The 14,533-nt window shown below is 43.0% G+C and overlaps 2 protein-coding genes across 4 annotated transcripts in view; both read left to right on the forward strand.

Annotated features, from left to right (window-relative positions):
• The window catches only part of LOC125689555 (sulfotransferase 6B1-like), a 37,418-nt gene extending 35,924 nt beyond the window's left edge, over positions 1–1,494 (forward strand). For both annotated transcript variants that reach the window (XM_048936861.1, XM_048936860.1), the window contains 2 exons: positions 766–922; positions 1,090–1,494. In XM_048936861.1, the coding sequence (XP_048792818.1) occupies positions 766–922; positions 1,090–1,220 (288 nt within the window). In that variant the 3' untranslated portion in view covers positions 1,221–1,494. The remainder of the gene's footprint in view (positions 1–765; positions 923–1,089) is intronic.
• Positions 1,495–4,688: 3,194 nt separating this feature from the next.
• Positions 4,689–10,885, forward strand: LOC125689858 (sulfotransferase 6B1-like). 2 transcript variants are annotated; one of them, XM_048937543.1, is made up of 7 exons: positions 4,689–5,002; positions 6,429–6,574; positions 6,989–7,078; positions 7,780–7,906; positions 8,327–8,421; positions 8,799–8,925; positions 10,579–10,885. In XM_048937543.1, exons 1-7 carry the CDS (start codon positions 4,801–4,803, stop codon positions 10,707–10,709), a joined length of 918 nt encoding a protein of 305 aa, XP_048793500.1. In that variant the 5' UTR covers positions 4,689–4,800; the 3' UTR covers positions 10,710–10,885. The 2 variants fall into 2 exon arrangements, with proteins under 2 accessions (XP_048793500.1, XP_048793499.1); XM_048937542.1 differs by having other exon boundaries at positions 4,691–5,002; positions 8,799–8,955.
• The last annotated feature ends 3,648 nt before the right edge of the window (positions 10,886–14,533 follow it).

Consider the following 14,533-nt stretch of genomic DNA (forward strand, 5'->3'; position numbering starts at 1 on the left):
CTAAAGTGCAGCTCTTGGTACTCAGTCTTGTTGAACTTCATCCTGTTGGCCTCATCCCATTGATTAGCCTGTCCAGATCCTTCTGTAGGTCCTTCCCACTCCAAGGCAGATAGTCACTTCATCCCAACTTGGTGTCACCTGCAAACTTGCTGAGGGTGCACTCAATTCCCTTATCCACACCATCAATAAAGATATTAAACAGGATGGGCCTCAATACTGATCCCTGGGGAACAGCACTTGTGACTGATTATCAGCTAGGTTTATTTCCATTCACCATATTTTACACTTCCATATTTTACACTTCAAAGCGTAATTGTTTCTAAGCCAGTAAACCATTATACTCACATACTGTATAAAAACTGCATGATACATGTATGAGTCAGATCCTTGTTTTAGAGGACAGCAAGGTGGATTTCTAGCTTGTAAGCCTTTGTGTGTGTGTGTAAACATAATTCTTGCCTTCTCTCCCCCAAGTGATTTTAAGTCAAAATCCCCAGTAATTCATTTTTGGAGCTTTTGTATATTCAGCAGTGTAGATTTGGCTCAACTGTAAATCATATGCAATTTTCTGTGATATTCAGGAAGACAGATGATGTTTTCTTTAGAATAACAAAGAGAAACAATACATAGCACTCCAGTCCTGCTGAACACTGAAAACTCTAAATATGCAACCAACTGAGAGATGCTGGGTCTTGAAAGAGCTTTGGTAAGAAAGCAGTGTAATTTGTTTGAATGTCATATGGTATCTTACATTCCTCTTTTCAGAATCGAGCCCTGGGAGTGAAAAACATTGCCTCTTTCCTTGGGATTTCCCTGATTGGGGAAGAGCTTCGGAGTGTGGTAGAGAGAAGCAGTTTCCAGTCCATGAAGGAGAACTCTCTGAAGACCCATGGGGCTCTGGGCAGCATGCTCTTTCGCAAAGGTAAGGAGCTTCTTGAGGTCCAGAGGCAGAAACATGATACTCTCAAGAACCTAAGCCATTCATCACTGGCTTATTTTTTGCCCATATATTATAAAGTGTTACATTTTATGTATATAACTGAGAAATACGATTTCTTGTTTTTCAAGAGTTTATTTGCTTCTTTGAAGGTGGTGTAAGTGACTGGAAGAATCTTTTCAATGAAGAGCAGAATGAGAAAATGGACAAAGTATTTGCAGAACGTATAGCACGAACGAAACTAGGAGCAAAATTAAAGTATGAAGTGTACTGCAAAGCCTGAAGAGTAATGAAATGTGGTTAGACCAATAGCTTTCCACTGTGCTCTTTGATCATCTGAATGATATACAATAAAAAGCTAAATGAAACAATCAAAGCATCTCGGAATCATTGTAAAAGTCACCTTGCAGGAACTTTTACAATGACAACAATGAATAGCTGGCTTTTTAAAATAAACGCGAGATCTTGCTTTGGCTACATTCATTTGCTGAATATGATGGTAACTAACTATATTCAGATCAACTTGACAGGCTTGTTTCAGTAGCTACCACATGGAAGGAAATGGACTTTTTTGCTTTCCAGGCAAACTCGGTCATTCTAGATAATTTACATAGGGTTATTTAGCATGTGGAGATCTCTTTTTTTTTTTTTTTCTTCTTTCTTTTTTTTTTCTTTTCTTCCAAAAATGCCTCAGATCAGGTGACAATCTTGCAATCTTGCAAGATCTCCACAATTAAGATCACTATCAAAATACATGTCTGACATAGCCTTAATTAACGATGAAGAAGAATATCTTCCCTGTGACTTCAGCACAAACTGGATAAAAACTAGAGGGAAGATAATGAAAGGGAATGGCAGTCATCATTTTTAAGGACTTTAATCTGAGTGTAGAGTTTCAAACTGAAATTCAGATTACAGATTGGTATTAACAGCCAAGATGCAATGAGAAGCATTTTTATGTATAATAATTTCTCTTTGTGGAACAGAACAAAAATCTCAAATTAATTTTCATTCTTATATCATATACGTTTTCTCTTGGTCCACTGGAAACAATGTTTCTACCTGCATAAAAGTTGGTAAAAAGAAAATCATGGGGTCGATGTTTTTTTCTTGTGTTTGAAGATACTCCTTAGTCTATAGACCTTTGTGCTTCTTCTAAGAACTGCTGTTGTTTTCCCTGCTACAGACAACAATAAAGCAAAAGAGGTAGAGAATATAGACCTGAATTATGTTTCCTGCCATTAAAGCCAGTGGAGTGCTCTTAACCACAGAACTATACTTAGCATTCCCTTTGTTCATTCTTGATTTAGCAACAAGTCTACATTTAAGCTTTAATTTAAATTAATGCCTATAAATTGAAATAGATTAATTTTCATAACTGAAAATTCTCCAAAAATGCCAAAATGCTTTGTAAGTGGTTCTAATAAGCATATGGGATTGTTCTCGGGACTGTGGAAGACGTTACAGTATTCAGTTATTTTGTGTCAGCACTGATATTTGATACTGCAAACACAATATTTCAGACCTGCTCAAGGTCCATCTGCACTTAGCCACTTGTTCTGTGAAGAGGAAAAAAAACAACAACAAAAGAAGGCTCTTTAAGAATAGTTGAAATTTGAAAAAAAAGGTGATAGGGGCCCAAGCAATATATAGATACATCACCTAAGAAGTAAAATTTACAGATGCAATAGGAAAGAATAAAATGTTCAATAAGTTTTTTCTTTATTCTTCTAAAGATACTCAAGGCTGCCCACATAAATAGTAATGCAGAGTTTTGCAAAGGCACAGGAATGCTAGAAATAATACTTTATAATACTTTGTTTGGGGAACTAGCATGGAGGGTCCCATGGGATTTACTCTTGGAGGATAAAGGGCTCCAGGAAGGTTGGTTGCTCCTCAAGAAGGAAGTCTTAAAGGCAGAGGAACTAACAGGCTAACTAACTAACAGGCTAACTCCCTGAGCTATAAGATGAGCTGTTGGGAAAGAAGACAGGCGTGGATAAACAGGGAGCTTTTTCTGAGGCTCTAGGAGAAAAAGAGAATCTACCTCCTGTGGAAGAAAGGACAGGCAACTTGGAGAGAGTACAAAGACATTAGGATGTGCAGGGGCAAAATTAGAAAGGCAAAAGCACAGCTTGAACTCCTTCCTATAAATTGGAGCAAGACTCCTTCAACACAGTCTCCTGGGGAAGTTGGCAGCCCATGGCTTGGAAAGGTACACTCTTTGCTGGATAAGGATCTGTCTGGAAGGCCGGGCTCACAGAGTGGTGGTGAATGGAGTTAAATTCAGCTGGCAACCAGTCATGAGTAGTTTTCTGCAGGGGTTGGTGCTGGGGCCTGTCCTCTTCAATATCTTTATTGACGACCTGGATGAGGGCATTGACTGTACCTCAGTAAGTTTGTAGATTACACCAAGTTGGCTGGAAGTGTCAATCTGCGAGGGGGTAGCGAGGCCCTGTGGAGGGATCTGGACAGGCTGGATTGCTGGACTGGAACAAAAGGGGTGAAATTCAACAAGACTAAGTGCCGGATCCTGCACTTCGGCCACAAGAATACCAGGCAATGATACAGGCTTGGAGCAGAGTGTCTATGTAGCGGAAATGGACCTGGAGGTATTGATTGAAGCTTGGCTGAATGTGATCCAGCAGTGTGCCCAGGTGACCAAGAAGGCCAGTGGCATCCTGGCTTGTATTGTAAATAGTGTTGCCAGCAGGAGCAGGGAAATAATTGTCCCCCTGTACTCAGCTCTGGTGAGGCTGCAACTCGAGTACTGTGCTCAGTTTTGGGCCCCTCACTGCAATAAAGACATTGAGGCCATGGAACATGTCCAGAGAAGGGCGACGACCCCTGGGAAGGCCTTTTGAGGAGTGGCTGAGGGAGCTGGGGTTGCTTAGTCTGGAGAAGAAGAGGCTTGGGGGACACCTTATCGCTCTCCATAACTACCTGAAGGGAGGTTGTAGTGAGCTGGGGGTCAGCCTCTCCTCTCGTGTAACCTGTGATAGGACTAGAGGGAATGGCCTCAAGTTGCTCCAGGGGAGATTCAGGCTGGACGTTAGGAAATACTACTTCTTAGGTATTCTGAAGAGGCATGAGCCAGGATTCAAATAACTTCCCCCCATGTAAGAACAATTTCAACCAAAGATTAAACTATTGATAGGTATAGAAAGAAATAGAATTGATGACATACAGATGAATTTGACTAATGTAGTTGTAGAACATAAGCATTTGAGTTTCACATGAAAGCAATCTTTCTGTAGGAAATGGTGAAGTAAAAGATCTCAGATGTGATTATTTAATCATGAGAAGTATGATTTAGGTGGTACTTGACTTTAGCTCTCAATATATCACATAAAGCAATGATGTTACAATGATTGACTGAAAATAGAGCCAGCACCTGGAAGAAAGTTGCATTCATTAGTGGAGTAGTAGCAAATCAGATTAAGATCTACTATCTACATAACTACTATACGCTGGTCATTCTGTTCAGAAATTACATTGCATAGCTCAGCTGTTAAAAATATTTTAAGCAGTATTTTATGACCTTTGTAGGTCCTTCCTTTATTTCATTCAATGTTTTGAATGCTACCAATATTGCTGTTGCTTCCCTAGCAGTAATGCTTTGTAAAGAATAGACTACTCTTGGTATTTTCAGGCATGGTAGCGACTCCATGTCACTGCTATTTGTCTCCTGTCCTGTTATTTTGAAAGGGGATAACAGTTCAAATTGAGTTAATGAGTGATGTGTATCTTCATTTCTGAGTGAATGCCCTTTCCAGTTTCCTAACACACTGTATAAAGTTCTCTTGCACTGTGAAAAGACAGTTTGTATCTCTGCTTGAGAAAAGCTTCACGGGGTTATAAACATGAGCAGAAATAGGGAAAGAGTCATTGAAATTATAGAAAATGTTTTTTCAGAGAATGAAAAGACTTCCCCAGAAGATCTGCTGTTTTCCTATGATGATATTCTGTATCCTGCTGTGCTTAGCAGTCCAGAAACTTTGGAAGCTCTGAAATCCTTTGAAACCAGGAGCACTGATGTGATTCTAGCAGGCTATCCTAAAACAGGTAAGTGTTGCTTGCTTGATTAATACTTGATGCACTATGCTGTAATCCTGTAGTGTGTACCATCGTTTAGCACAGCAATAATATCTGAGTAATATCTGAGTTCTCCCACTACAGAGTTTTGTTTTGTTTCATGTAACTTTTGTGCAGTCAGACATCCCCTTGTGATTTTAACATTTTCCTGTTGTCTTAGCCTATTCTCAGAAGAGTTAGCTTCATGTTCACCATTATCTCCGATAGAGGAAGACTGTAGTAAGATGTGTTTCATTCACTGCAGGTCCCAATGATTTCAGCAGCTTTAAGCAGGCTCCTCCCCAGATACTTAAAATCTCTTGTACTTCAGTGTGTGACTGCACATTGTATACAAGTGGTAAAATTACCAGTGTTGTATTAATGCAGAATAATCACATTTCTTGATTTTCTAACTTGGTAATGCAATCTTGCTTGACAGTCTTGCTAATGCAGGACAGTATGTTGTTACCCTACTTTCTACAAAGGCAATACAGGAACTGTTTTCTAGAAATAAAGGTAGAAGAACTGTACTTCCCATGGACTTACCGCATTACAGAATATAAGTGATTCCCATGTGATTCCCATGTATCTAACTGGATGGAAAGGCATAAATGCTACCAGGATTCTTGATTTTTTTCCTCTCCCTTCCACACAGGCATTTTGGTTTCCTTTCTGTTTGTGCTTAATCACTTCACAGAGATATCTGAACAGGTCAAATGCAGAAAAAGGAGCTGATGATATTTATAACGTTCTCTTTGTATGCAGTTTGTAGAGCTGCATACAAGCAAAAATGTCCAGCTATGCATTCCAGAAGATGTAAAATGAAAACTGAGACTTGGATCTTCAAGACCAGTGCGTGCTTCATATTCCACCTGTGCCAGATTGCAGAAGTCAAGACAGCTGAGCCTAGTGCAAAAATAATGACATACCTTGATGGTCTTTTGATTTGGTCAATTAATCCTTCTCCTACCTTCCTGGAGACTGAGAATGAGGCCAAAATTTGTTGGCTGTGAAGAAACTGAAAACTGAAGCTAATAAGGAGGAGGGAACAGGGTAATGCCAAAGGTAATGATGTAGAACAGCCCTATGCTGGGAGCAACACTGCTGTTATTTTCCTTATGAGTATTCTGAGATGACAAAAGAGTGTCAGAGCTGTAAATAGCAATAGAGGTCTGCTTCTGTTACCTCTGAGGGATGGGATGTGTTTCTGAAGTGAGCAGGGTAGCATTACACATTTGGCTGACAGTTCTGCTCCTCATGGATTTTGGCATGTCCTGATTATTACTGCCCGTATGTTGAAAGGATAAGGTGCCCTGCTTCATAGATGTGAACCAGTTTGACAGGATATTCTGCAATTCAGTTGACAGGAAAAAGTGCAGATGTACTGGATTTGCTATTGGAGCATTTATTGTTTCAGGAACCAACTGGCTTGAACAAATGGTGAGAGAGATGGAATCAACAGATGCTAAATATACTGAAGAAGAAATGAAAGAGAGAATAAATGCTGAAAAAGAGCTACAGATGTTTCCACGTCTAGAGTTTGGAGATCCTGGAGTATTTGAGGTGAGTAGTTATTGAAAGAATATTGGTAATACTTTTTCTACAGGTACTAACTGTTGAAAAACAATGGCGTTATTTCAGAAGCAATAGACAGTTTTAGAGCAGTTACAAGTGTAAAGGTCAGCACGGCCAGCATATCCTATTGCCTCTAGTGTCCCAGTGCAAATGCTTCAGAGGACCAGCAAGTTGTGAGGACGCTCAAGGGGGTTCAGTCCTGGAACCAGTAGCTTTAATTCTCAGGCCTGTCTCATGTGAAATGCTGCTCTGTAGCAGAGGCTAGCAGAAGCCAACACCATCAGCATATCCCTGAGATTTCCTAAGGGGAAAGATCTTTCTCTGGTTTCCCCTTTACTTATTACCCATGATTCCTGAGTAAGTTACTTCTATTCTGTCCCATTTCTCCCACTTGCTTTAAAGAGGATGAAGAAGCTGCCTTCCCGAAGAATCATACTAACCCATCTGCCGCCTCATCTCCTGCCCCCATCTCTTCTCCAAGGGAAGGCTAAGGTGAGTCTTTTCTTTGTACCACACTGCAAAAGTATTTCCACCTTAAGTTAGTTTTCATCTGCCTGGATGAGATGGATTTTTTGCATTTTCATCTAGGCTGGTTGGTGCATAGATGCGTTTCCAGCAATGAAGAGGGAGAGTGCTATGCGTTGAGGGTATGAATAAAAATGCTCTCCAAAACCAGTAGCTCTGCTAATTCAAGTGTTTTCTGCCAGTGGGTTTGCATCTGGATGTTACTGCTCCTAAGATCTCAGAAACAAACTTCCAAATCTATATCAGGAAACTGAGCACGGCAAGTACTTATCCCACCTACTTTAACTTGCCTCTAAGATATGGGTACCTGTGGAAAGCCCAGGATGGGCTCAGGCTAATATGATCAGATAATCTTTGATGAAAACTGCTGCAGAGAAAATCGTGGGTTCACCCACAGCTTGTGAGTCTCCTGGTGTGGAGACCTTGAGCTCATTTCTTTGGATCTGAACTAGTTCAAAGCAGAGTCCCAAGGTTATCACTAAAAAGCTATTTCTTTTTATCTTTAAGCAAACAAGTTGTCTACAAAGGCTCTCATTTCTTATTAAACAAGAGGAATTAGACTGTCCTATCAGTGCGTGGTGCGTAGTTGTGAGCATATGATGTGCTGATAAGAATATGTTTTGGCCAGTCACCAAATCACAACCACATCATGTGTTTTCCTTCTGCAGATCCTTCTGCTGGTTCGGAATCCCAAAGACACGGCTGTCTCCTATTACCACTTTTACAACAACATGCCAGTGCTGCCCTCCTTTGCTACCTGGGATGAGTACTTTGCAGCTTTCATGAATGGGAAATGTACTTTGCCTTGCATCCTCTGGAATTCCTCTCCACCTGAGGGGCATACATAGATCCCTGGGCTTGGGAATCCTATTCCAACATACTTTCCCAAGACAGTCTCAGGACAAGAGGATAGGTTCATGTTATGGCTGAAAAGGGGTATGCCGGAGAATTTGAATGTCTTTTGTGACTGATTAAGAATGGTAAGATTGTGACAAAGACTGAGCCTGATCTTTCCGTTCTTTCAATAAAGCTGGAGGTTCAGTGCTATCTAGTGGCCATAGCTGGAGGATCCTTCATTGACCTCAACAAATATTACCCAGTCCGCAATTTCCCCATCATAGTGTAATGCTTAGATAGCTGTCTAGGCTGACTATTCTGAGTCAGCCTGTTTTGGTGAATATCCTGCACAGATATGCCTCTTTTCTTTATCTGCAGTGACTTGGGGGTCCTATTTTGACCACTTAATGGAATGGAACAGACACATCGACCACGAGAGGATGGTGATAATTAGCTACGAGGAACTGAAAGAGGTGTGGCATCTAAGCCAACTCTATTTCATGGGCATGCTCTGCAACTTTCCTGAAATGTGTAGGGACTATGGGGAAGAAAAACTATTGAATCAATCCTGTCTGAGCCTGTAGAAGGGCATACTTTTCTGAGCTATTCACGTCCCTGAGGAGGCCCATGAAAGGTTTGTTCATGTGTGGAAGGAATCATATCTGAATCAGTTGCTTTTGGGAGAGAAGAAAAGGCCTTGAACCTGAAGCCACCAGGAGTGGGTTCTCCCTCTGTGAATGCTTTCAGAATTCCATGGTGACACTGTGGGAGGAAGTTTTTCTCTGCTGGCATTTATAAGCTAGCCACAAAGTCTTTTGACTTCACCTCTTTGCAATGTTCCTTTATTTAGAATCCGGTACTGGGAATGAAGAAGATTGCTGCTTTCTTTGGATTCTCCCTGAATGAGGAAGAGTTTTCCAGAATTGCCAAGAAAACCAGTTTCCAAGCTATGAAGGAGAAGTCCAAGGAAACTCATGGTAAATTTGGGGACATCCTCTTCCGTAAGGGTGAGTCTTTGCAAATGGAGGATCTCTCTTCTAAAGTCATCTTCTGAGTGGTCACTTAACCATGAGTTTGCTGGGCTGACTGGGAAGGGCAGATGTGGATGAGGTCTTTCCTCTGACTTCTTGTACAACATGCTTCTGCCACTGACAGAATTTTTGGTCATTTGTGAGTACTGAAGTGACTCAGGTATCCACACTTAAGGCTCTCAACCACTGTTTCCATGTTGCTCTCCTTCCCTGTGGCAACAATGCTAGTTTGTTAGGCAAGTGAGTTGTGCAGGTGGAGGCTAACTGTGGAGTAGGTTATGTCAACAATTATGCACTAAATCTGCTTGGGTCCAGTGGTTCCTCTTTATGGATAGATGTTGGTGTTGCCTTTGTTTATGATTTATGAGATAAGGCTGATTGTGGATCTGGAGAGTAAGAAGAGCAAGTTGGTGTGATGTGTGGAGAAAGGACCCCTGACCATTTCTAACTTTGGAGTAGAGCTGCAAGCAGTCTAAGAGGTTGCTGTATGTGACTGTATGTGTCACTTCATTAAAATCCTTTTTTGGAGAAGCTGTGATAGTGTGGCAAGGATCTCTTGAACCTCATGTTCCCTGCTCTGTTTGCCTCCTGGGGATCATACTACATTCTCAGTGAGAGCTGAGAAATAGTCTCAATATGATTTCTCTCAGTGAACAGGCCAGTGGTGATTGTGTGGATATTTACTCAGATGTGAGGCCAGGACTGGAGCTTGGGCAGTCCAGCTGCTCCCCACTGCTCAAGAGTCTCTGATTTCTGACTGCTATGGGCATGGGCTCACTTTTGCCCCTTTCCTCTGCCATCCCTCTTCACGGTCTACCCTACTGCTCCAAATAACTTGCTCCTTCAGAGGGAGGCATCTGCAGATGAGCTCTCCCTTTGTGACAAAAGCAGTTTCCTCTTTCTTCAGTGTAAACACTGGATGAAACCACTTTGGAAAACCTCTCTGGCAGTCTGGCACCAATGCTCTCTTATTATCTTATCTTTGTGTCACGGAGTTAACTAGATCAATCTATGCCTGTGACAGGGGGCAGGAGGCCCCTGGGAAGGGAAAGAGAAAAGGTATAGGGAGATGGGAACTGGGCTCAAGGAAAGAAGAAAAAAAACAGCAGCAACGATGTGTGGAGGAAAAATTATTTTACTAACTATTATATCAGAATGTAAGATAACACAATATAATGCAATCTAATTGAAATTGAGACTAATAAATCAAATAAAATAGGTGAGAGAGAGAGTTCCCAAGACTGAGTCAACCTAAAAAGCACCCTCCAACACCCACTGCAAGGCAGTAAGAGGCTGCCCCATCCAAAGGGCCAGATCACATGACTTCTGTTATATAGGGATAGGTACCTGGAATTGGAGCATTAACACTTTAACTCCCAGTGCACTACATGTTATGATGTGGAATACTGAAAGCAAAAAAAAAGCACAAAACCATGACATTTTGCTACTTTGCCTCTTCTATGCAATCAGACCTCTCAGAGACATAAATCAGACTTATCCAATCTCACATGTGCTGTGAGTCTGCCCCACTGCTGCCTACATACTGTCCTCTTTCAGGAGCAGCTACCTTCAATCCTTGTTACTTCTTGTTGCACACAGGGGTTGTTGGAAGCTGGAGAGACCTCTTCTCTGAAGTTCAGAATGAAGAAATGGACCAAAAATTTGAAGAATGTATAGGAGGAACAATTCTGGCAACGAAGATTAAATATGATCTGTACTGCAAGACCTGAAAATGAGCAGAGGATCAGTACTGCAGCAAGTGATGGTCAAAGATGGTCAGTCGCCATGAGAAAAGAAAGAAACTCCTCAGATATTGAGCTTGTATCTCTAAGTGTTTGGGCTGTGATTCTTAGACTTGTGCTGGACCTTGCTTGATGTAACCAAATAAAATGTTTGCATTCCTTCAGCAAGCCCCTGACATCCTTCCAGAACAGAGATGGAGCACAGGCATTGTAAGTCCCAAGATGGTGTCCTTGTGGCTGCATTGTGGTCTGAAACAGAAAGCACATGGATAAAGACTGGAAGGAGCGGTCCTTGAGAGCAGCCCCGCAGAGAAGGACCTGAGTGTCTTGATGGATTAAAAACATGAGCCAGCAGTGTGCTCTGGCAGCTCAGAAAGCAAACGGTATCCTGGGCTCCATCAGAAGAGGGGTGGCCAGCAGGGACAGGGAAGTGATTGTCCCTCTCTACTCTGCTCTTGTGAGGCCCCATCTGCAGTACTGTGTCCAGGTCTGGAGCCCCCAGTTCAAGAAAGACAGAGAGCAGTTGGAGAGGGTCCAGAGGAGAGCCACAAAAATGATCAGGGGGCTGGAGCACTTCCCCTGTAAAGACAGGCTAAGGGAGCTGGTCTTGTTCATCCCAGAGAAAAGAAGGCTGTGGGGTAACCTCATTGCAGCCTTTCAGTTCCTAAAGGGAGCCTACAAACTGGAGGGGAATCAACTCTTTGAAAGGGACAAGGGGAAATGGTTTTAAGTTGAGGGAGGGAAAATTTAGGTTGGATGTCAGGGGGAAATTCTTTACAGAGAGAGTGGTGAGGTACTGGAACAGGCTGCCCAGAGAGGTTGTGGATGTCTCATCCCTAGCGATGTTCAAGGCTATATTGGATGGGACCCTGGACAGCCTCATCTAATATTAAATAGGGAGGTTAGTGGCCATGCTTGTGGCAGGGGGGCTGGAGATTCATGATCCTTGAAGTCCCTTCCAACCTGGGCCATTCTGTGATTCTGTTGTTGGAGGGACAACAGAGTCTCCTGGATAAGAGATTCAGGAGGTTTCTGGAATGCACTGATGATAAGTTTCTTCTGCAAGTGATACAGGAGTGTTGCAGATGGAATCTATACACTTTAAGTTCTGTGAACATTGTTGGCTCGTGTCCAGCTTGTCATCTGCCATTACCCCAAGTCCTTTTTGGCAGAGCTGTGCCCTGTCCTTCCACCCCCCATCTTATATGGATAATGGGGGATCCTGCAACCCAGATGTGAGACCTTGCATGTGGCTTTGTTGAATGTTACAAGGCTCTCCTGAGCTCAAGTGAGTCTAAGTCTCTCTGGATGGCATCTCATCCCTAAGATGAGTCAGCAGCACCACACAGTTTGGTGTCATCTGTAAGCTTGCTGAAGGTACACTTGATCCCACTGTCAGTGACATTAATGAAGATGTTAAAGAGCATAAGTCCCAGTACAGACTCTTTGAGGGATACCACTGATCTTCATCTGGACATTGATCCACCATCCTTCATCAGCACTCTGGGCATAATCTTGCAACCAGTTTCTCATCCATCAAACTCATCAAATCCATATCTTTCCAATTAGAAGGGTGTTGTGGGGGAACATGTCAAAAGCCTTACTGAAGTCCTGATAGATGACATCAGTGGTTCTTCCCTTGTCCACTGAGTCAGTTAGGCTATTGTACAAGGCCACTATGTTGGTCAGGCAGGATTTGCCCTTGGTGAAGCCATGCTGGTTGTCTCATTTCACTGCCCTGTCTTACATGTGCTTTAGCATAGCTTCCAGGAGGATCTGTTCCGTGATGACTGGGAGCCACAGACTTAGCAATATTCAAGTTCCTGAGGTGGTCGTGAATCTGATCTTTCCTTACAGCTGGAGGGACACTGCACACCTAGTCTCCACCTTCAAACCCATCTATTCGAGGCTGGTGTGAAGAGCAGTTGTTAGTGAGGACTGATGCAAAAAAAGTTGAGTATTTCAGCATTCTCCTTCTCTGTTGTTACCAGCCTGCCTGTACTGCTTACAAGGGAGGTTATCCCCTGTTTGGCTTTCTTCTGGTTGATGTACCCATAGTAGCCTTGTTCTTCTTTGTAACCTTTGCCAAACCCAGTTAACAGGGTGTAGGCATTTCTGACCATAAACAGCCTAACATCATCCTTACAGTCTCCTAGGATACTTGTCCTTCTTTCCACCGCCTGTGAATTTTCTTCTTGCTCTCAAGTTTGATCTGCAGGTCCCAGTTCAGCCATGTTGGTCTCTGCCTTCCTTTACTGACTTCCTCCAGCATCCTCCAGATGGCTCTTGTGCTGTATGGACAGCTTCGTTAAACATCTACCAACTCCGCTGCGCTCCCTTGTCCTTGAGAACAGATTCTCAGGGGGTTTTGTTGATTAACACCCTGAAGAGCTGGAAGTTAGCTTTCTTTGTCTGTTCCATATCCCTCAGGATCAAAACGGCACTGTTGCATGGTCACTACAGCATAGGCAGATCTGCGTGTGGACATGCCTCCATTTACTCCTTTCCTTCTGGCCTTCAGCTTGGTAGTGAGAGGATACAAGCTGCCGTGGATCTTGTGTTTTCTCTTGTGGCAAAGCTCGTCTGTACGAGGGCAGGTTGTGGTTCCTCTGCTCCTCTCTTTTTAGCCCCCTTTGACACTTTCAAACCCATTTACTTCATCATGTAACCTCGCAAGCAGGCTGACCAGATCATCTGCCTGCTTGCACTTCATACAGCTCTCCTCGCTGCTGTCAAAGGATGCAAATGAAAGGCTCAGGCACTGTGTGCAGAGGCCTGAACAGCCACCACGTGTCTGCCTTGGAATTCAGTCTGCATTTCTGCATCCTTTTGGATTTGTTCAGATGCCCTGGCTTTCTGTGGGGTGGGTATCGTGAGTGGGGTCTCTACTCTGGGAGGATGACCGTGTACATAGTGGGCGATAATCACCTACTGAATCTACCTCTCTAGCCTGCAGGGTGCTCACCTCCCTGATCCAACTGGCATGCCAACTGCCACATCATGTCCCCTGTATACAGGTAATGCTTGCTTGTGCTGTTTACAAGCTGCCTTAGTACACACAGGGAGATTATGCTGTCCCTTCTGGCTCTGCTTACGCTGCATCAGAGACACTTCTAGTCAGGGACTGGCCAGTGTTGTGCTCACTATCTATCTTAGTGCCGTCTTAGGCCTTCAATGTAACCAGGACTGTGCTGGAAGAAGGCCTTGAGTGAAACGGCCAGGCAAAAATAGCAAGGTGGTGGGGTGGAAACAAACTGTCACAAGGAGCCACCAACGAGAGGAGCTACGCTCAGCCTCACTCTCAAGGAAAAGTCTTCTTGGGACCGTGGCTGAGACAGAAATTGGAACAAATGTATGTCAACCAAGAAAGTAATTACTAAAACTAAGGAATTATCAGTTATCCTAAAAATGAGGTTTTGGACCCACCCTGAAATGAGACTCTGCATCTTTCAGATGAAACCTTGAGCCATTGGCATGGAGGGGCGTGGCTTAAAAATGAGTAAACGCCTTTCAAAAGTGTTATATGCATTTATTTCAGTTTTAAAAGTTTTGCTTAAAGCATTGTTGTATGACTGTGTTGCTTTGAACGCAGCATCCCAGACTTCATTTTTGTGGAAGATCTTTCTTGAGTGTTCTGATGAGAGGTCCCAGCAGGCCTGACTTCATGTTCACCAGTGACTGTGAGAGAAAACAAAAAGGTGTCGTGGTTTTCACAGAATTGTAGGGGTTGGAAGGGGCCTCCAGAGATCATTGGGTCCAACCCCCTGCCAAAGCAGGTTCCCTACACCAGGTCGCACAGGTAGGCATCCAGG

The sequence above is a fragment of the Lagopus muta genome, chromosome 2 (assembly GCF_023343835.1).
Source record: "Lagopus muta isolate bLagMut1 chromosome 2, bLagMut1 primary, whole genome shotgun sequence".
NCBI lineage: Eukaryota > Metazoa > Chordata > Aves > Galliformes > Phasianidae > Lagopus > Lagopus muta.